The sequence below is a fragment of the Phyllobates terribilis genome, unplaced genomic scaffold (genome assembly GCF_046119375.1).
Source record: "Phyllobates terribilis strain yellow unplaced genomic scaffold, ASM4611937v1 Scaffold_1__5_contigs__length_1240528914, whole genome shotgun sequence".
Lineage (NCBI taxonomy): Eukaryota > Metazoa > Chordata > Amphibia > Anura > Dendrobatidae > Phyllobates > Phyllobates terribilis.
The window spans coordinates 203,587,327-203,611,303 of record NW_027362761.1 but is presented as its reverse complement, the minus strand read 5'-3'; the positions used below and the strand labels follow the sequence as shown (position 1 = coordinate 203,611,303).

Sequence of the window (23,977 nt, the reverse complement as noted above, 5' to 3'; positions counted from 1 at the left end):
ACGCATCAAAAAATGCTTCAAAAACACAACAAAATGCACATTTTTGCTGCTGCGTTTTTGCTGCCAAGAGATACAGAAACCGTGCAGAAATTTCTGCAATCAAATCCTGAACGTTCGCACATAGCCTCTTATTATATATATTTCCTACAAGTAATATTATACGGCAGGCAGAACGAGAAGGACTGTAAACATTTTCTCTCAGTATACAGGTGCATCTCACTAAATTAGAATATCATCAAAAAGTTAATTTATTTCAGTTCTTCAATACAAAAAGTGAAACTCATATATTATATAGAGTCATTACAAACAGAGTGATCTATTTCAAGTGTTTATTTCTGTTAATGTTGATATTATGGCTTACAGCCAATGAAAACACAAAAGTCATTATCTCAGTAAATTAGAATACTTCATAACAACAGCTTGAAAAATGTTTTTAGAATCCGAAATGTTGGCCTACTGAAATGTATGTTCAGTAAATGCACTCAATACTTGGTCGGGGCTCCTTTTGCATCAATTACTGCATTAATGCGGCGTGGCATGGAGGCGATCAGCCTGTGGCACTTCTGAGGTGTTATGGAAACCCAAGTTGCTTTGATAGCAGCCTTCAACTCGTCTGCATTGTTGGGTCTGGTGTTTCTCCTCTTCCTCTTGACAATACCCCATAGATTCTCTATGAGGTTAAGGTCAGGCGAGTTTGCTGGCCAATCAAGCACAGTGATACTGTTGTTTTCAAACCAGGTATTGGTACTTTTGGCAGTGTGGACAGGAGCCTGCTGGACAATGAAATTTCCAACTACAAAAAGCTTGTCAGCAGAGGGAAGCATGGAGTGCTCTAAAATTTCCTGGTAGACAGCTGCACTGGTCTTGATAAAACACAGTGGACCTACACCAGCAGATGACATAGCTCCCCAAACCATCACTGATTGTGGAAACTTCACACTAGACCTCAAGCAGCTTGGATTGTGTGCCTCTCCACTCTTCCTCCAGACTCTGGGACCTTGATTTCCAAATGAAAATTGGAACTCTGGGACCTTGTGGAGTGTGTCAATGACTGCCTTCTGGACATCTGTCAAGTCAGCAGTCTTCTCCATGATTGTGGAGCCTACTGAAACAGACTAAGGGACCTTTTTAAACGCTTAGGAAGCCTTTGTAGGTGTTTTTTGTTAATTATTTTAATTTACTGAGAAAATGACTTTTGTGTTTTCATTGGCTGTAAGCCATAATCATCAACATTAACAGAAACAAACAATTGAAATAGATCACTCTGTTTGTAATGACTCTATATAATATATGAGTTTCACTTTTTGTATTGAAGAGCTGAAATAAATTAACTTTTTGATGATATTCTAATTTAGTGAGATGCACCTGTATATATATGTTAACTACTTTACATAAACATTTTACTATAGCTAAAATCACAAGGGCTGGTCACAACTCGATAGAAAATATAAATATAAGTGATGTAGCGTGGATTGCCAGTTCCAGAGTAAATCAAGTGTTTTGTACCCCTAGACTGTGAACCATTAGCACTCTCTGAATCCCATTCATCAGTCCAATATTGAACCCTTTATTGCTTAAGCACATGTACTGTAATTTGTTGGAAAACACTGAAGTAATTATAGTTTGAGCTTTGAAGTTTTTTCTTCTTCTTGCTACATTTTTAAAATTATTTTTTTTTACATTGTAATTATTTTTTTTTCCTTTTTGTTACATTTTTTATGTAAAAAATGTATCACACTAGCCCTATCCCTAAGTCTAAGCATAAGCCTAACCTTAGCTCTAAGCTTGAAGAACCCATGAAGACGGATCATAATTAATCTGAAACGCGTTACATATCTACACTCTCTGTCTTGTTCATATTTTTGTGGATTATTCAATAAAGCCATTGTGATGACACAACATTTATTCTTAATTATGCCATATTTAGTAGGCCCAGGGACATGAGCTATTGTTCATATGAGTCTGAATGTTGACTCTTGTTGTAGATTGATTTGATGTTTGTGAATTGTTGAATGGCTGCTGTTTACCTATTATATCAGCTCCTACAGCTTATTGTGATGCAATCCCTGTAGGACAGGGACGCAAGGTTACTGAACAATCGATGTTTGCTAATATGTTGACTACTCATTGTATCAGTCCATGCAGCTTGTTGACCTGAAACACTGAAGGACAAACTATGCAGATTGATTGAATACTCGAACAATGAGAGTTGACCTCATTCCACCTTCCCTCTGACCTGTGGATGATGGCATGGAGGATAGATGTGGGTATAAAAAGGGACCTCTATCCTTCTGCAAAGAGAGTTTACAGAACAGCTGCAAGGCACCCCGACTCCAACCAGAGGAACACAGATTTGATCCACTGCCCATCACTGAGCCTATGTAGACATTTGGAGCACCTAGGTTGGGACAATCAGGTCACTTTGCCACATAACTCAATGAACTGTCAGCTTCCTAAGCTTGCCGCTACTTCCTCTCTGTGGGTGCCCTCCAAAGCGGGGTGCCACTGGTTGGGGCAGTTGGCCCTTGAAGCCCCGAAGTCGCAGTTTGTTTAATCCCAGCGAGCCAGCTGAAGGGTGAGACTCTGTACTTTGCACCATCTTATGTACTTGCTGGGACTGTTCTATATGTTATTTTCTGTTGGTGATTTAATAAAGTATTGCAACACAGTTTTACTCTCACCCTGTGTTCTCTGAGTAGTATTCTGCCCATGAGGATGGAGTTTTGGCGTTCAGTGGGTTGAGCCCTGGTCCATGAGGTCTTTCTAAAGACAGCCGGTCCAGCAGACGAGAGCACCCACTGACCCTCGTGTCTCCACAGCCATTTATTATTTTATTTGAATCGTGGGAGCTGGATGCTTCTTCATTTTCCGCTCATTACACACAGATCATTTGATCCTTGCACCTGGTGGTGAATTAGCTGGACTTTTCTTTACTATAGACCTATACTTAACCCTAACAATAAGCCTAACCCTAACCATTCCCTAGTCCTGATCCTAACCCCACTGGCCGCACATGTAATGCCACTGATGAATAGGTGTAAGGGCACATACTCACTAGTATGGTTTTTGCATTATATTGTTGTGAAAGGAGTGATCAAGCATAGGCGGTAAGAGCATTAGTGAAGTGTGGTTAGTTAGAGTATTCCATAATTGATTATGATAAGCTGATACCCAAGTGCATTATTTGCAGCAATGAAAAGACATAATGCAAAAATATAGTACCTGGTAACTGGTGCCAACCAGACTTTAGACTTTCAGAAATAAATACCTGATAAATAAGCAGTGCAGCCGATAAACAAAGATACCTGCCATTCTTCCTTATAGCAGTTTTCAAAGTAATGATATTAGCAAAAAAGAATAAAATATCTATAAAACTAACTTCCACTCAATTACTTTGAGAAAAGTTGTAATATGACAACAACTCTGAATAAGTCTCCTTCAACAGCAGAAACATGATATAGAAACTTACAATGATACTTCTCTTATGTGGGGGACGCCAAGAAGGTCTGTAAGGCTGAAACTTATTGCTCAGTTATCTTTAATATCTGGCAAATATCACACCAACTGCCCATATCAAATATATGTTGTCAGAGAATGGTCTACTTTTCAAACCGGTATAATCTTACACAAACAGTTTGATGGAACGTTACAAAGAGTAGAGCAGCTAAAAAAAAGCCAAAAAATTACTTTCGAATGTGGAATCCCGAAAGCTGAAATTCTACTGTGGTCAATAAAAGTTACAAAAAATCCATCATGAAAAGTTTAATCTTCAGATGATTATACAATCAGAGAAAAGTATAGTGAAAAGGTAAAAAGTGGTTCAGAGGCAGTCACTGAAGACATTGCATGAAGAAACATGATTAATAAAAAAGTTCTAAAAAGATGTAGACACAAATGTCCGAAGAGCTGGCCACAAATTTCCCCAAATAATAAATAATAGAGCCAGGGAGGAGCGGTCGGTCACACATCATCTTAACCTGTTTTTATCATTTAACTGAAATGTTGCATGTAATTTCCATTCTCTTATGAAGAGCCACATAAATGCCAGAACTCACCATTTCAGTAAGTTTCCAACATAATCAGCATTTCAATGTCATCTAAGTTTACTGCTGTAATAACATCATGAAGCCACGTTCACACTATCAGTATTTGGTCAGCATTTTACATCAGTATTTGTAAGCCAAAACCAGAAGTCGAACAATCAGAGGGAAAGTATAATAGAAACTCGTCACCACTTCTGTATTTATCACCCACTCCTGGTTTTGGCTTACAAATACTGATGTAAAATGCTGACCAAATACTGATAGTGTGAACGTTGTCTTAAATGGAGTTCAGTAAGGATATTTAAAGGAACAGGACACAAAACCTAGACTAGACGTTGCTCTCGCAAAACACAATATACAGTATAGGGTTTTTGGTGTTAATTTAGAATATTGATTGCCATTTATAAGGAGAGATCGGGATGGATTTTCTTCCAGTTAATGGCAAACTCGACCATGCCATTTCAAGAGGATATTTCACTGGATTTTTTTTTATTTAATCTGAGTACCTCCTCCAAGTGTGGCTGCTTTGCTGATTTTGGAACAGTTATTCTTTTTCTTCTACGCCCTTCCATTCCAAAGTTATCCTCCCCCCACCACCACCTGTAATAAAGGTTCAAATTTTCGATTCAACCAATTGGGCGTACACCACAAAACTTCTCTGTGATAACAGCTATTGTCTGATTGGCCAGTGTTAGAGGAGAAAAAGCAAACGCCCACAGAAAAGTTCTGCGGTGTACGCCCAGATAGTTGAAGGGGAAATTTCCATCCTTATTTCCGGGGGACGAAGCTTTGGAGAGGAGGTGCATAAAAGAAAAAGAAAACCTGTTCCAAAATCAGTGGAACAAAGCAATTAGAAGAGGCATTCAGTTTAAATTAAAAAATCCAGTGAAAAGTCCTCTTTAAAGGGTGTCTTTATTTCAACCTAAGGCTGCAATGAAAGCAGGTGAGAAAGCCACATGCTTATTATATTCAAGAAGTTTTGAGAATGGCAAATAAGGAGACTAATATTTAAGGCAGTAAATGCAGTGTATAGTTTTGTATTTCCATTATCAGGCACAATGCTGCAGAGCTTCATAGGCGCTAAATGTCTGACAGAAGGTGCACTGTTTTTTTTCCCAAGCGAGATGTTTCCATTCTGATTCATTTACACTTCTTACTACATGTATGCTTGTGTATACAGGGCAATCCTTCTAAACAATGTGCTTTATTAACATTTTTATGGGTCATAAAGGGAGAGCAATATCTCCCCGATATGCAATAGAAAAAAAGCCAGACCATATAAACACATAATAACAATATAATGTAAATATATACAGTACATCCCAAAGCTGGACGGAAGCCGAAAAATACAGAACTCTATACAAGGAAACACCATTTAAAGCAAGTGATACATAAAAACTGAAAACAAATCAAACATATTCTCAATTGGCATATAGAGAAACCCCAGAAAGCGTACAATATACAGCACTTTACAGATTGTAGATTATTTTAATGATATAAAGAATATGAATATTCTTGAAGGAAAAAGAAGCTCATGGGGATGCAGGGATCTGCAGCGAACCACATCAAACATGTGCACAGCCCCATAGACTATCATAGGCGCGAGTGCTAAACGTAAAAAGCATGGATAGCACTTGTGTGAGAAAATCTGACGTGTGAATGAGTCCTAATGCTGAGTATCAGACGGAGCCTAAAGAAAAATAATATTAATAGTACCAGTAATTAAGTCAATTTCAACTTCAACTTTGCTAACACTTCTACTAGAATTGTGTCATTAGGATTAATCAGATCAACTTCATATAAAAGATCTGTAATAACTCCAATATTAACCAAAGTAGAGCACTGAAGGTAATGTGAACACAGCCTAAGGGTATGTGCACATATTACTTATTTGGTGTAGAAATTTCTGCACCATTTCTGTACCTCTTGGAAGGTAAAGCGTTAAATAGGTGCGTTTTTGTTGCGTTTTTTTACAAGCGTTTTTGTTGCAGATTTTCCCCCACTCATTAGTATGGGTGAAATCTGCAGCAAAAAGAAGAATTGACCTGTTGTAGATTTATATCTGCACCAAATCTGCAAGTCACAAATAAGAAACGTGAGCAGGAGACTTCAGGATTCTCATGCACTTGGCTGGCATCAGGAAACCCTTCAGGTTTTGTGACAAATGTGTGCAGAAAAAAATGGGACAAAAATGGGACAAATCTGCACTGTGTGCACAGGCCCTAAGGCTAACTAATACCTAATGAAGCTGCTATAGTAGGGCAATAGCAGCTCCACGTTGCCTTACTGTAAAACCCTCACTGTCTAATAATCAGATTCTGAATATGAATATAGCAGTGGTATAAAACCAAATGCAATGGAAAACCGGGGCTTGTATCTATCACAACATTAGACTAGGAATTGCTTTCTCTCTCCTGAATGAATGCTCAGCATTAGGGATGAGCAGACCCGTGGAAGTTTGGGTTCTGGTACCTGACCCGAACTTTACTCCAAAGTTTGGTCTGGGTACCAGAACTGTACCTGAACTTGATTCAGAGCCCGAACCCCATTGAAAACAATGGAGACACGGACTTTGGATCTGGAATAAAATATATATCTCTCTCTCTTCTCCCGAAACGCCGAACATTGTAAAAGACTTCCGGGACAAGTCTGTGTTCGGTAGTTAGCATCGGACACTAACTGTCCGGTATCAGCTCGGAACTTTTAAGTTTGAGTTGGCTCATCTCTACTCAGCCTCAGTAATACTGAGCTATGCTTCAGATCTTATAGTGGATATTGGTGTGTGGGTTCACATTTAGTTCAATAAGGTATTTTCATAAAACTAACTGATGGTAGAATATTATTATAATATTCATACTATTACTACTAATACTACTACTACTATTACTACTACTACTACTAATAATAATAATAATATCCAATGGCTATTTATCTGCAGCAAATAAAATCTATTTAATGTCCTGAAAGTCCAGCTAACAATCAGGAATAAGTCAATGTAGTAATACAAACATATGCTGGGAAATGCAGATTGAATGTGCATGCAATTCAATGGTAAAAATGACCAAGCATGTAACACATACAATATATAGAAGAAGTAATTGAAATAATCAGCATTCTCTGCTAACAAATCTTGTATAGGATGCAAACAGATGTAGCTTGTTATTTTTGGTAGATTATCCTGATTAGTGGCTAGAAGATCTGGTGGAGCATGTTTCTTGAGTATTTGGTGCCACCAACCATCTCCTCCCCAGCCAGGCTATACCGATACTGAGCTAGGACAGGAGATTGACACTTGGGAGGAGGAGAGCCTAGCTAGGATTCTGCATTAACTAGCAAATAAGTTTTTGAGGAACATTTTTTTTTATATTTTTGCTTCGTTTTTCATGATTAGATTTTACTAAACACGCAGTATGCACATATTGTTAGTTATTAGGCATAGAATATCTGAGTTTTTAATCATTAGTTTCCAGCTATAGATCCCAAATGGTGTACAACATGAATAACTATCACGTGTTTTCTCTGTACTGTGGAGTTTTCAACTATAAAGAGCAAAATCAACCTAAAATCATTTCTGATTCAATTTATTTTATCCTAATGGAAATAAAGATGAAGCCGGTAGTACTAGGTTATGTATATCCCGTTTATTGTTCTATGGGTGTTATTTTTAACTAATTTAAATGTATACATATTTCCCACTGTATCTAGATGTAAAACATAATTGATGTATTTCCATGTAAACCACTCTCACTTTAAATAGAAACACCCATTACGTATAGGCAAAAGCATAAACTATAAGCAGATGATTTACACTAGTACATTGCATGTAAAGCCATACCAGTTCTTTTATATGGCAGAAAAAGAAAGGGAAAAATCAGCTCACCCACCTAGAAGATCAACAGCACGGAGCCAGGAGTGCTACCAGACGAACAATGAGGAACCAGGGAGATCCAGCTGAACAAATCTTCTAAAATCCATATTTTATTGGGTCATGCAAAAAATATTAAAAGTCCACCTTGGAGAGGAACAGCAAACGCATTTTGAACTATAAGTTCTTAATCATTGCATTGATTGCATTGATACAATGATTAAGAACTTATAGTTCGAAACGCGTTTGCTGTTCCTCTCCAAGGTGGACTTTTAATATTTTTTGCATGACCCAATAAAATATGGATTTTAGAAGATTTGTTCAGCTAGTTCTTTTATATGTTAAGGCTGCCCTGCACTTTAGTTTGTTAACAATGTTACTTTTAATATTGTTATAGATCATATTACCCCAAATATTGCAAAATATCTACATTTATTTCAATCATATGATTTGAAAATGTTGATTTTCTTTTCAAGTGTATACCTATTTAGGGTGCAATTACATACTGAAATCACTAACATAAGGTATAAAGCCAAGTCTCACTTCAGATATCCTTTATAAAGGAAGATACATTCTCAAGATTAATCGCAATCTATGGACAAATACTAGACATCTCACGGTTTATAGACGTGGTGGAGGGCAGCACTTGAGAATGTGGGTGGAAAGGTCACCAATCATCCCTACAGAAAACATGTGATGACAAGATTCTGTTTTATTAGAAAAAACTCGCAAATATATAAAATCGTCACCTATTATTGTGAAAAATGTATATTGTTGTTTTTTTTTTTTAATTTCCGGTGGTTATTTTGCATTTAGGTTTATAGTAGTTGATAACTCTCCAATGTGATAGGACAAAAAGTAGGCCGTTTACGGGAATATAACATGCTTCTAATCATCTGAAGAGCTAATTATTCCCCAGCATGTTGAAAAATCCATTTGCAATTGTGCAATAATTTCCAAAAGAAGGGAAGGAATCAACCCCCATTGTCATTGTGCCATTGAGCTGTCACAGTCACAGCATTAGCCTCGACAAGTGAGCATGTTAGTGACATTAGTACCCATACTAGATACATAAATAGAATATGAGAGAATAGATGATATAGAAGATAGATGGATAGAGAAATAATATGTAGAAAGAGGATAGATAGATAGATAGCGATAGATAGATAGATAGATAGATATATAGATAGATAGATAGATAGATAGATAGATACTGTAGATAGATAAATAATAGATAGATATGTGATAGATAGATAGATAATTAGATAGATAATATATTGAAATATGGTAGATAGATAATACGTAGAAATATGATAGACAGACAGACAGACAGATAGATAGATAGTATATAAAAATATGATAGATAGATAAAATATATAGAAATATAATAGATAGATAGAAAGATAATATATATAGTATATATAAATATAATAGGCCGATAGATAAATTATATATAGATTAAATCGAATATAAGAGAGTAGATGATATAGTAGATAGACAGATGATAGATAATGTACATAACAATACTACTTTAGCTACTATATATTCAGAGTAAAATGATTACATTTGCAACTTTTAATTACTATGAAATAGTCTTGAAATATTGTTTTTTTGTACATTTTAGGAAATTGTGACATCACACACAAAAATGCATAACATGATTCTGTAGACTGTACGCCAGCAAGGGCTGGGCCCTCTCCCTTCTGTACTAGTCTGTCATTATTAGTTTGCTGATTGAAATATATATATACACATACACACACACACACACACACACACACACCCACACACATACACATACACACATACATACAATACACTGCATTTTCCCCACTGAAGTCAATGGAGAGAAATTTCTACAAAACACCACTACCAGATCACACAACCCATAGCTAACATCTCACAGTACAAACATCCCCTGTGTGCATCACACCTACTGTGCAAACTTTTAAGCAGATTTGCAGGTTTATTGTCGCTCAAAAAAAACAGTAATATAATAAAATATTCAATGTTTCATGGACAAAACTACAGAGCCAGGGAATATCCTCATAAAGAGGGCCATTAAATATCTGTAATATTCCGCGCACTGACTATTATCACTGCACGCACAGTGTGGATTTTATGATTTCCAGTCCAATATCATTAAGAACAGTGAATAAGGAAGACTACAGCAATCATTTAACAGTTTAGCCCTGGACTTCACTGATTTAAACAGTACTTGAAGTTGTTAAGTGAACACACATTTAATAATGGCCTGTAATATTAGACCACACCTTGAATATTGTGTATTATCCTCGAAATATAATGTCAGGTAAGCATGCAATGTGCAGATAATGACCCGGCTGGCTTCACCCCGCTGTCCTATTATTTAGGAGACATGCTGGTGTAATTATACATCTTGTAGGTATTCTGAACATACAGAAAACTTGGTGAAATTCGCCTCACTTTATCTTCCGCTTTCCTGTATGAATGACATGCCAGACAATAGCTGTATGGGTGTACTAGAGGAACACACCTTGGTTAGGAGGTTCCCATACAAGGGCGCCCCACCTTCTATTCAGATCATTTAAGTAAGGGCAGGCAGCATTCACATTTTACTGCTGGAGTAATATTGTTAGTAAACATGATTACTTATTTACTAATATCAGAAGTGGAACTTTAAGCTTCTAGGCCAGAATGTTACATTTAGAAGAAGCTCCTAGGCCCCAAAGCTGCAAAATCTGTATCAGAGTCTCCCACCTATCACAGGTACTGATCCTTAGGAGGCTCCAGCACCTGGGTGCAACTGCAGCCTCTGCACTTCTTCTCGCTGCACCTCTGGCCAAAATGCAATGTTAGCACTGTATGCCAAGCAAAACTCAGAGAGGCTGATTTATCAAACCTTGAATTAACTATTCATCAGCATATTAAGCTACCCCCCCTCCCTCAAATACCAGCATGCTAGCAATGCACTAGTACTATGCCCCAGGTCTAACCAGATCTACAGATGCCATTGAGCAGATACCAGAGTCATCACACATAGTGATGCTTGGCATATACTAGTATCATAGAAGCCACCTACATTTTATTTTACTATTTAATTTATATCTAAAAGGAAGTGAACTGTAGGTGAGAAGAGGTCTGCATAATAATAATAATAATAATGATCATAAAAAAGAAGTGAACTAGCCAGTATTCTTTGACGCACCAGTTTGCTAAGGTGTCATCAAATAAATAGGTGCCATACAGCAAGTGGGAGACAGAGAGGAAGGAGAAGCCTTATATGGGCTCAGTATGTGGAGGAGTAAATCACATCATCTACTACCACTCACAGCCCCACACATGCAGCACCAAGGCAGGATGACAGGGGTTGTGACTCCCCTGCATTAGGCAGCAGGTAGAGTGCAAAGTACTGATGTTCTGCAATGTATTTGCACAGAAACATGATATATCCAGTTAACCAGACTTGCATTTCTGCAGTGGATTTGACTATTTCTTTCTGTCTGGAGCCTATTGATTTTTTGCTGCAATCAGGCGCTGATGTTCTGGATAATAATACTATTAACAGTAATCAGAAGGATATACAGTGAAACAGAGGTAATTGATCTATCAGTGAGATATATACTAGTGGGTACATAAATGAACCTAGAAGCTTTCCAGTGGAAACATTTGTAAATGTTTAGATGAGGCTACAGCCATGGTGTGAAAAGGGATGAGCAAACACTAACTAGTTCCTACCTGAACAGGAGGGGGTATAACTGTACTGGGCTTCATACTTCCAGGTCCAGCTCTAACAATGCAATATCTAATGTAGGTATTTCTTCCTGTAAGTTCTACTGATGTTAGTGTTGCCTTGCATAGCTCCACATAGGAATTGTATGAAAGTAAATACATTTCTGCACTGATTTAGTACCATGAATGGTATAATCATACTGTTTAACCAGGTGCTTTTGTGAATCCATGAACTACAGGATACAGTAGAGCCCACGAGGTAGGTATATACAGTAGTGCAACTGTTTAGAGCAGGTAAAATAAAGCTGAAGCCTAAATTTTAGCAGCATCAAGTCAACCAGTCATTAAGAGTATAGAGCTCTATGCTCGAGCTGCAGCATCAGGTGCACCAGCCACTGAGAGTCCTGTCATCAGATCTCTGCCTAGGGAATTGGACTATCAAGCAATTGAGATTTATTATCTAAATGGTCTTAAAGCCATATCAGTAAGGAGTCAAGTCAAATGAAATCACAGTCAGCCTTTTAAAGCTTTCCACCAACACCCACTCCCCATGCCTGGATGATATCTCACTGCACTAGAGGGAGTCATAACATAGCATGGAAATCAAGTCTATAAACTTTGGACTTTATATATATATTCACATGTATAGTAGGCAAGCAGGTACATACATTTCAGTTATGTTGGCAGCATGGGAGATGTTCTTCAGCACTGGGAAAGCTCCGATCCCTGGAGCCTTATCACAGGAGATCCTGGTGGAATTACAAGTGCAGGAATCAGGACAGGCCAGTGCCCTCCAAAATAACCCAAGGAAAATCCAGCAGGTGTAGCACCACATTGGCATCACGATGGGTCCATGCCCCCCTTTCCAAAGGCCCATGATAGCTTCTAGCTCCCACCGACCCTATAGAAGAGCAGGCAAATCCCCTATACCCCCAGTGCTGGATGCAGGAGCTCCTGATAACACGCAGTCTTTATAGGGTACTGGGGGGCATAATCCTCAGGAGCAGCCTTGGTGCTAGGTGATGTGAAGCATCCTTAGAGCCGGCTGAACCGGTACATGCAATGGATGGAGGGTCTACCGGCCTCCGCCGATGCTGCTTCTTCTGTGGTAATGGTCCAGTACAGACGATGCTGCTGATGCTAATGTGCTTTACAAGCTTCCTCTATAGCTCCCTCTGGAAGAAAAAGACACAGATAAGGACGGACACATCTGATCTGCTCATATCTAACAAGCCATAGGTATACCTATCAGGATGAACCAGCAATCTGATATAGGTAGATCACCAGGCTTCCCAAATACCTACATCAGCATAGACCAAGCAGCTAGCAATCTGCATGCCATGCCAGATCTAATACCAATCCAACAAGCAACCTACAAGCCATGCCAGATTTAATACCTATCCAACCAACAATCTGCAAGACATGCCAGATCTAATACCTACCCAACCAGCAATCTGCAAGCCATGCCAGATCTAATACCAATCCAACCAGCAACCTACAAGCCATGCCAGATTTAATACCTATCCAACCAACAATCTACAACCATGCCAAATATAATACCTACCCAGCCAGCAACCTACAAGCCATGCCAGATTTAATACCTATCCAACCAACAATCTACAACCATGCCAGATCTAATACCTACCCAACCAGCAATCTACAACCCATGCCAGATCTAATACCTACCCAACCATCAATTTACAAGCCATGCCAGATCTAATACTTACCCAACCAGCAATCTGCAAGCCATGCCAGATCTAATGCCTACCAAACCAGCAATCTACAAGCCATGCCAGATCTAATACCTACCCAAGAAGAATTAGCTACTAGCAACCTATCACCAACATACTGTACATATACCCCCTATACATATTAATCAGGGTAAGCAAGCAGCTGCCAATCTAACTCCCTCCCCCATATACATCACCATCAAGATAAGCCCGCAGATTGCAATCTACTGCATTCATAATCATCAGATTAAAGTACATCTCTGACTCATCATCACACATAGAGCATTATTCACTGGTCCAGTCTTTACTGTAGAAATACACTCACCATATTTCCCAGCTTCTCCATAGCATCACTCATCTGCTGCTTCTATACATGCTGATGTATGCCAGCCAGTACCACTCAGCTCCACTATGCTTTCCTATCCAGCAGCTCTTGTGTGATCAGCCACTAGCTGCTGCCTGCAGATCAGTCCTGCCCAACACTTCTGTGCAATCCACAGTCACCAGATGATCAGCACCATCAGAAATGAGGAGAGCAGTGCATGGGGGGAAGCTCCTACCTGCAGTGATTCCAGCTGATGAGAGCTGGCTACAGAGATGGACAGATTGCTCGTGCAAGGGATCCAGCCTCAGCTTTTTACACACTGTCTCTCCAGTGCTAATAATAAGTAGTGCTTCTCCCTCCCATCCCCATGCCAATAGCTGGGGAAGAACAAGTGACGTGAGCAGTGACTCAGGCTAATTCTCCTAGAGCCCAAAGGAGCAAGACAAAGCAACAAGAGGGGAGACCAGTGGGGGTTTGTCTTCACCAAGACACAATGATGCTCTGCACACATACATGTGCACATTAGTGCAGTGTGCTCCTACCTTATACTAGCCTGCTATATGGGATCCATGCTCTGCTCATGTGCTGCAAGGGATCCAACTACACCTACACAAGCCATTACAGGGGACGTGATCGGAATGCAGAAACCCACTGCTGTTTACCATGATAATTACCTGCTGCTATTAATATGCACATTAGGAGCTGCACACTGCATGGGCATTTACATTGATCTCACAGAAATAGCCCCATCAGAGGCATCCAGCTACTAAATCATGTATATTTCATAATCATTCATTTATGATTTAAAGGGCTTGAAGTGCTCAGCATGTGATCAGTGCTCAGAAAATGTTCCTGACATGTCAGATGTGAAGCCATGGATGCTCTTACTCATGTAGCCTGCATCATAGGTAGATGGATCAGATGAATGCATGCACATCCCATCACACATTGATGATTAGAGCGTTAGAATGTGTCTGGGAATAAGGCTTTTCATTTGTGGCTTTATTTTTTTTTTCCGCAGTAATTTAAAAGGAACAGAAAAATTTACCGCATTGATAGGAAGGATGCTGGGGGCTGTCAGGAGAGCTCTGCTGACCTCTTGTGGTAGAAAGAGTTACTGCACTACAAGGATGACGGAAGCCAGTATGATTGGCTGTTTGGTATACAGATTTTTTATTTTTAGAATTTGATACAAATTTTCAAGTGTTTCTCATAAAATAATACAGCAGTGAACGAAGAACTTCCTGACAAGTTATGAAAAACTATATTCAACCCTTCTTTAGCTATATCAGTTTCTTGGAAGGCTGGATGCAGGCTTCCAAAATAAACTATCCCTTTAAAACATGTTTATTAATCATTATTTATATAAAACAGATCCCCAAAGTGATATATAAATATATATATACATACATACATATACAGTACAGACCAAAAGTTTGGACACTGACTGACCTTCATTTCTTAAAGTAATGATGGCCACTCGTTTTTCTTTACTTAGAATTTGTATTATGGCAAGAAAAAAGCAGCTAACAGTCTATTCAGTAGGACTATCAGCTGTGTATCCACCTGACGTCTGCACAACACAACTGATGGTCCCAACCCCATTTATAAGGCAAGAAATCCCACTTATTAAACCTGACAGGGCACACCTGTGAAGTGAAAACCATTTCCGGTGACTACCTCTTGAAGCTCATCAAGAGAATGCCAAGAGTGTGCAAAGCAGTCATCAAAGCAAAAGGTGGATACTTTGAAGAACCTAGAATATAAGACATATTTTCAGTTGTTTCACACTTTTTTGTTACCTATATAATTCCACATGTGTTAATTCATAGTTTTGATGCCTTCAGTGTGAATGTACAATTTTCATAGTCAAGAAAATACAGAAAAATCTTTAAATGAGAAGGTGTGTCCAAACTTTTGGTCTGCACTGTATATATATATATATATATATATATATACATATATATATATATATACACAGTATAATATGTGTATAAATATAACATAATGTAGATTATATATGTACAGTTGTGCTCAGTTTACATACCCCTGCAGAATTTTTCCTTTCTTGGCCTTGTATCAGAGAATATGAATGATAACCAAAAAACTTTTTCTCCACTCATGGTTATTGGTTGGGTGAAGCCATTTATTGTCAAACTACTGTGTTTTCTCTTTTTAAATCTTAATGACAACAAAAAACATCCAAAAGACCCTAATAAAAAGTTCATATACCCCAGTTCTTAATACCGTGTATTGCCCCCTCTAACATCAATGACAGCTTGAAGTCTTTTGTGGTAGTTGTAGTTGTGGATTAGGTTCTTTATTTTCTCAGATGGCAAAGCTGCCCATTCTTCTTGGCAAAAAGCCTCCAGTTCCTGTAAATTCCTGGGCTGTCTAGCATGAACTGCGTGCTTGAGATCTCCCCAGAGTGGCTTAATGATATTGAGGTCAGGAGACTGAGATGGCCGCTAAAAACTTTCACTTTGTTCTGCTGTAGCCAATGACAGGTCGACTTGGCCTTGTGTTTTGGATCGTTGTCATGTTAAAACGTCCAAGTACGTCCCATGCGCAGCTTCTGGGCTGATGAGTGCAAATTTGCCTCCAGTATTTGCTGATAACGTGCTGCATTCATCTTTCCTTCAAGTTTTACCAAGTTTCCTGTGCCTTTGTAGCTCACACATCCCCAAAACATCAGTGATCCACCTCCATGCTTTACTGTAGGAATGGTGTTCCTTTCATCATAGTCCTTGTTGACCTCTCTCCAAATTTAACATTTATGGTTATGGCCAAAAAGTTCATTTGTGGTCTCATCACTCCAAATTACCTTGTTCCAGAAGTTTTGAGGCTTGTCTCTGTGCTGTTCGGCGTATTGTAGGCGAGATACTTTGTGGCACTTGCGCAGTAATGGCTTCTGGCAGCTCGACCATGCAGCCCATTTTTCTTCAAGTGCCTCCTTATTGTGCATATTGAAACAGCCACACCGCGAGTTTTCAGAGAGTCCTGAATTTCAGCTGATGTTATTTGTGGGTTTTTCTTTGCATCCCGAACAATTTTGTGGCCGAAATTTTTGTTGGCCTACCTGACCATGGTTTGGTTTTTACAGAGCCCCTGATTTTCCATTTGTTAATCACAGTTTGAACGCTGCTAACTGGCATTATCAATTCCTTGGATATTGTTTTGCATCCCTTTCCTGTGTTATACTACCTTTTCCCATAGATCCGTTGGCAATTCTTTGGCTTTCCCCATGACTCACAATCCAGAAACGTCAGTGGCTGGATGAAGGATGCAAGAGTCTGTCTGGATCAAAGAAACTCACTCAGCTTTTATGCACACACACTGATTACAAGCAAACAGGTCACAGGTGAGGATGCTACCTTTAGTAGCCATTCAAACCGATTTGTGTCAAATTCTGTGCATGTTATCAGGCCAAAATCACCAGGGTATGTGAAGTCAAAAAAAATATTAAATCAAGCAAAAAACAGCTAGGACTGCACTTCAAAAATGGGAAATACAATAAAATTGAACAAATCATTGTATATAATAATTAGATATTAGCTGTTTTTAGGAGATAGTTTCTTTTGTAAGACAATTATGCTACTGATCTCCTTTATTTAACGTATGCTTGAAGGTGTTGTCCAGGACTATTTAATTGTTTTACTACAGGTCTAAGTACTAAGTTGCTATCTACTCACTTGTCTGTTGTGCTCAGCTCCGATCTCTACTGGCATAGACTCCTTCCAACGCTTCAGCGTTTTCCGCTGATGTAATGTCGACAGAGCAGCGGCTTCTCTTCTGCTCTGTTGAAGAGGTGTGACTGACGACATCATGCTGATTGACAGCCAGCTTTGTGCTGCCTAACTGGGGAAGCCAGCTGTCAATCAGCATGAAGTCTGCAGTCATGGCCATTCCACAGAGCAGCCCGGAAGAAGAAGAGCTGCTCTGTTGATGTGGAGCTGCTGAATCACCGGCAGGATTAGTCTGATCTGGCGATGGATAGGACAGGCAGGAAATTGCCTCTGTAAGCAAATACCTGCCTGTTTCGTTTTTAGACCCATAGTGAAAAAATAAAATAGTCCTGGACAACCTCTTTAAGTAGAAAAGCTGGATGAAGCTCACATGATGTTCAGGACTCAGCTTTGCTAGGCCTAGACTTCTAGCAGATATATTTATTTTACTGTGCCAGAATGTGTGGCATATTGATGTGTGTCCACCTTTACTTTTCTTCAAAATTTTTTAAGGACTTCCATTTAAAAAAAAAAAAAAAAAAACCTTCATTATCAAGCAGGTTTTTGGAGTAGGTTTTTTCCTCAGAGCTGGTCAACTCATTCCACTTATTTCCGGATGTCTTGAGTCAGGAGTATTAGTAATAATGGGCAGTATATATGCCTAAACATTTATCCAAAAAAGTGGGAATTCATAAAGCAAAATTATTCTTATTTTTACAGGTTTTGGAGACATCGGGAGGTGAATACTACTGTCAACATTGTTCCTTGTAGTACTCATCGCAGTGCTGGCAGTGGACAATGATGAAGGCAGTGTTCAGCACCCGGCACTTGGGAACAGCGCGAACAGTACCGCTGATTCCCAGGCGCCGGTACATGTCACACATTATTTGTGTGTCATCAGTGTCATATTGTACCCCTTAAAAGACCTTTGGGGGAAGTTCAACATTTACATTTTTCTCTTTCTCTTTTTCTTTTTTTTTACCTGAGTTCCCCTGTAACGGGATGGTATATTAGCCCCAGATACAGTAGAAATGCAGCCTCCTGGCTTCATTGAAGAGCTGCCTGGGTCTCCTAGGACCTAACAGCTCCTTTTCCATCCGTAGACCCAGCGATCACATGACTGCTGGGTAAGGAGGAGGTAGTGCCGTTAACTCTCCCTATATGCTGTATACACAATGCTCTTGTTCAGCGGTCTGTATACAGCAATTGGGAAGGCAGTGACGGTAACAAATGGTCCCTGTCTTCTCTATGAGGAGCTTGGCTGTGTTTGACAGCCGGCTCCGCGCTCCTGCAGCTGCTCTACAATGCAGTGACATTTTAGAACACGACTGTAGAGTAGAACGAGGAACACCTGGACATTTAAAGTCTATGGGTGGTCTACAAATAGTTAATGAACAATAGTGTAAAAATGGTGTACAAAATGAATAAGCTAACTTGACAAGAGACACATTCCTCCAATATTGTGAACATTTGATAAATACTGTAAAATGTGTGGACCATTTTATTCTTTCAAAATTGCCAATAAAATGACATTCTGTATAAATCAAATGATCACATTAGTTTGTAAACATAACAGGTTGATAGCTTGATGTAAAACTGAGCTTTGTGCAGCATAGTAGCTAATTACATAGGGATGCAATTTTAAAGTCAGTGGACTCTTTTTTTAGTGATTTGTATTTCCAACATCCCAGGTTTATTTGGGATTTTGAGCTAATTGCTGGAACCAGAGCAGGTACTTACAGAAAACATTGACATACAGATGAGTCAAGCCTTTAGTTCTTCATTTTCACTCTGTCACCTTGCGCTAGATCACGTACTTTCTTAAAATGTTTTACACTAAATGTCTCCAGCATGCAAGTTTGACAACAAAGATAAAGAGGATTACACAGTCTAGACAGTGGGTACAGCCAAAGTCTTTTGGGCATAAGTGATCATTGTCTTATCTGTGTCACTTCACTACAAAGGAAAATGCAGAATCCTTAGAGCCTATACACTATGCAAACCAATCCAGATAAGTGAATGATTCTAAAGATATAATACAAGTTAGTTACAAGTTTAGGAATGTTTATGACTTAATTTCACATAGTCATAAGGAAAGCACAGGTAAGCAGTAGTTTTTGCACAATGATGTATATGTACATTGCAGAGCCTTCATCTCCTGTAGGAGAAGGCCGAAAGTAACAACTGATATCCCACAGTAATGGCTGGGATGAAAGGCAACTCCTTATACACTACTTGGACAACCCCTTCTTATTCCTCATGTTTGACCCTGTTAAAATAAAAGCAACTATATTCACCTCCGGTGTTGGCGCCGTTCCATCAGTGTCCGGGTTTCATGTGAGGTTGCTATGTCATGCGAGCCCTTCACCCAATTAGCACCGGCATCACTGTGCCCGCCTTCAGATGTATTGCGCATCAACAGAAAGTCAGGGCTGCAACTGCTCTCTGACTTCCTCTTGATGTTTGATTTGCGGGGACACTGACACCAGCACTGATTGGGTGAAGGACTCGCATGACATAACCTCATGTGAGCCCCTGGAACGGAAGTACCGACACTGCTAGAACAGCGCTGGCACCGGACGTTAGTATAGGTGTTTTTATTTTAACAGGGACAAACATGAGGAATGAGATGGGTTGTCCAAGTAGATCCTTTGCTCAGTTATATCCTGAGAGGGTGACAGTGGAGTATGGGCCTAACAAAGGCATCCAGGACTGCCATCAGCCAGCACAAGAAATACATATTCGGTATATATGTAATCTAAATAAAAATAAAAAGTCAAGGTCTTTATCTATCATGCAATACGATAAGGGAGGTATCTGATTGGCTACAAATTTATACTATAGAAGGACAATGACCTCAAACATACAACCAATGGCATTAAGACCTATCTTCAGAGCAAAGAAAAACAAGGAGTTTTGGAAGTGATCATATGGCCCTCACAGAGCACTGTGTCACGCCGGTAACTTGTATGCCTGCTCAGTGCCATCCTACTCACTGTGTTCACTTCTCTGCTCCTCCCAGTGGCAAGCCATTGCACTGAACTTTGTTTTGCAGCATTCCCAGTACCTGCCTACTACTTTTGCACAGTACTGTGTGGACAACTCATCCCACACAAAACTTCAACATATAGCAACCATAAAAATGATAAAATTATGGTTCTGGGAATGTGAAAAACTCTGCATCTTTAACATTAACTATGAAATTACAAGTAATCTGTCACCATATTTGGCCTATCTAAACTATTAATATGGACATACAGGTTATAGACTGCTGAAAAGAGTGATACCTATATGCCTCATATCAGATGTCTTGTGGATAAATCATCTTAAATCACTTTATGTTAATGATCTCTTCCAGGCCATTGGGAGGATGCTGCCAGGAACTCTGCCTCCAGGGGTATTTTACATGAAGGGGGAGTTACCAGTGTGATGTGTAATGGCCGCTCTCTGCTCTCCTGATCTCACTGCAGAGCTGTGTGTGATTATACCTGACTAGTGTTGAGCGATACCTTCCGATATCGGCAAATATCGGATCGGATTGGATCGGACCGATACCGAAAAAGTATCGGATATCGCCGATTCCGATACCGGAAACCAATGCAAGTCAATGGGACAGAAATATCGGAATGAAAATAAACCCTTTCTTTCCTTGTAGGTTAATTCTACATGAAGGAAAACAACTAAGAATAATGTAGAATGTATTGGGGGAGTTGGGGGAGACAATAAAGGCATAGAGGTTTAGCCCAATCCATTGGAATAGCAGGAATTAATATTTTTTTTAAGACGTTCTGAGTTACGGAAATATTGACTATGTTAAGTATTTTTATATTTTGTCAGATATTTATGTTTCACTACTTCCATGCTCTTCACCTTCTTTTTTACTTCTCCCACACTTTCTCCTTCATCATCCTCAGCATCTTTTTCATCCACTTCTTCTTCACCTTCTTCATCTTCTTCTTCTTCACCTTCTTCGTATTATTCTTTTTTTTTCATTCTTCATATTCTACTTCTTCATCTTCTTCATATTCTTCTTCTTCATCATATTCTTATTTGTGACAGGCATTCCTGTAGTTGTTATCTATAAAAGGTTGGACATTACACCTTTCGTTCTGCCCGTCACAAAAGATTTACAACAGGATTTGTCCGCGTTCAGTTTGGCCTGCAGCAGCAGGTCTTTTCCAGGGGCACCACGAGGAGGAACGGACTCACCCCCATACACTGCTAAGTCATCTTCTGCTTATAATTTAGATATTATCTTTTGCTCTGATTTTTAGTCTTATGCTTAATGTTCTTCCGCTTTTTGTTCTGCAGCTTCTTGTATTTCTGCTTCTTGGTTTTCTGTCTCTAGTTCTTCTGTATCTTGGTGCTTGTCTTCTCTTCTTTGTCCTCTTGGTCAACTTCTTCAGGGTCATCTTCTTGGTCTTCTTCGGGGTGGTCTTCAGGGTCGTTGTCTTTGGGGGTCCTCATCTTCGGGGTCCTCGTCTTCTTCGGGTTGGTCTTCTGGGTCCTCGTCTTCGGGGTCCTCGTCTTCTTCGGGGTGGTTTTCAGGGTCCTCATCTTCTTTGGGGTGGTCTTCAGGGTCCTCGTCTTCTTCGGGGTGGTCTTCAGGGTCCTCGTCTTCAGGGTCGTCGTCTTCGGAGTCCTCGTCTTCTTAGGGTTGGTCTTCAGGGTCCTCGTCTTCAGGGTCCTCGTCAGGGAGATCCAGAGTGATTACCAAGAACCATTTCAAAAAGCTTGAACTTGGAAATATAGCAGAAGGTACAAGAAAGCTGAGGAACTACCGAGGACCAGCTGACGGTACTGGAACCCGGATGGGTAGCAGAAGGTACAAGAGCCAATGGAACTGCCGAAGACCAGCTGACGGTACTGGAACTCGATTACTAAGCAGGAGGTACCTGTGCCAGAAAGCACTACCAAGGACCAGCAGACGTTGGTGGAACTTGGATACCGAGAAGGAGGCACCTAATCCAAAGGCACTGCCGAGAACCAGCTGACGGTACTGGAACCCGGATGGGTAGCAGAAGGTACCCATGTAAAAAAAAGTTCAAGGCCGCGAGCCGGCCGCAGTTACCAAAACCCACAGTCCTACAGGGGGTGCTTTTCCTATTGGCACTATGGAACCAGCCTTCATTGCCAGATCCCGCAGCCCACATAGGAGTCACCTAAACTGCAGGCACCATAGAGTCGGCTAACCCGACCGCAACACGACAGGACAACGCATGGGAGGCAAAGTGACGTTGACACTACCCGGAAACAGCTGGCGTGCTGGAACCAGGCTGGGCAGGAGGGAGTACCCGTGCCAAAGTCACTGTCGAGAACCAGCTGACGGTACTGGAACCCGGATGGGTAGTAGAAGGTACAAGAGCAAATGGAACTACCGAGGACCAGCTGATGGTACTGGAACCCGGATGGGTAGCAGAAGGTACAAGAGCCAATGGAACTGCCGAAGACCAGCTAACAGTACTGGAACTCGGTTACTAAGCAGGAGGTACCTGTGCCAGAAAGCACTACCAAGAACCAGCAGACGTTGGTGGAACTTGGATACCAAGAAGGAGGCACCTAATCCAAAGGCACTGCCGAGAACCAGCTGACGGTACTGGAACCCGGATGGGTAGTAGAAGGTACAAGAGCAAATGGAACTACCGAGAACCAGCTGGCGGTGCTGGAACCCAGAGTAAATACTAAAAACAGAGTGGAGCCAGAGGTGTAATTGGAGAAAGTTTTAAATCAGTAGTACAGTGGATGTGGACAAAGCAGGAGAATTTGCCGGACACACAGCAGGGGAACAGCTGACGTTACTGAACCCCAATAACACTGGAGCAAGCGTTGACTGTGCAGACGGCACTTCTGAGCAGCAACTAGCGGTATTGGAGCCCAGGGTAAATACTAAAAACAGAGGAGCCAGAGGTGTATTTGGAGGAGGTTTTAAATCAGTAGTACAGTGGATGTGGACAAAGCAGGAGAAATTGCCGTCCGCACAGCAGGGGAACAGCTGATGTTACCGAACCCCAATAACATGGCAGCAAGTGTTGACTGTGCAGACGGCACTTCCGAGCGCCAACTGGCGGTGTTGGAGCTCAGGGATAATACTGAAAACAGAGGAGCCAGAGGTGTATTTGGAGGAGGTTTTAAATCAGTAGTACAGTGGATGTGGACAGAGCAGGAGAAATTGCCGTCCGCACAGCAGGGGAACAGCTGACGTTACTGAACCCCAATAACACGGCAGCAAGTGTTGACTGTGCAGATGGCACTTCCAAGCGCCAACTGGCGGTGTTGGAGCTCAGGGATAATACTGAAAACAGAGGAGCCAGAGGTGTAATTGGAGCAACTTTAAAATCTGTAGTAGTGAGAATGTGGACAGAGCAGGAGAAATTGCCGTCCGCACAGCCGGGGAACAGCTGACGTTACTGAACCCCAATGACACGGCAGCAAGTGTTGACTGTGCAGACGGCACTTCCGAGCGCCAACTGGCGGTGTTGGAGCTCAGGGATTACAGTTCAGGTGGTAGAAACATGAACAGAACAGGAGACCTGGATACTGTTGCCAACCAATTATTTATTCTGGAAGAGGACTGGCAA

At 40.4% G+C, this 23,977-nt stretch overlaps 1 protein-coding gene across 6 annotated transcripts in view; it reads right to left on the bottom strand.

The window, feature by feature from the left end:
* Positions 1–14,075, bottom strand: part of NTRK2 (neurotrophic receptor tyrosine kinase 2) — a 379,702-nt gene extending 365,627 nt beyond the window's left edge. Inside the window, exons 1-2 of one of the 6 annotated variants that reach the window (XM_073670937.1) lie at positions 13,675–14,075; positions 12,288–12,794 (exon numbers count right to left, since the gene is read on the bottom strand). In XM_073670937.1, coding sequence (XP_073527038.1) covers positions 12,288–12,496 — 209 coding nt within the window. In that variant the 5' untranslated portion in view covers positions 12,497–12,794; positions 13,675–14,075. Of the gene's footprint in view, positions 1–12,287; positions 12,795–13,428; positions 13,450–13,674 lie in introns of those variants that run through there. The other 5 variants (XM_073670934.1, XM_073670935.1, XM_073670939.1 and 2 more) reach the window with 5 other exon arrangements.
* Positions 14,076–23,977: the final 9,902 nt, after the last annotated feature.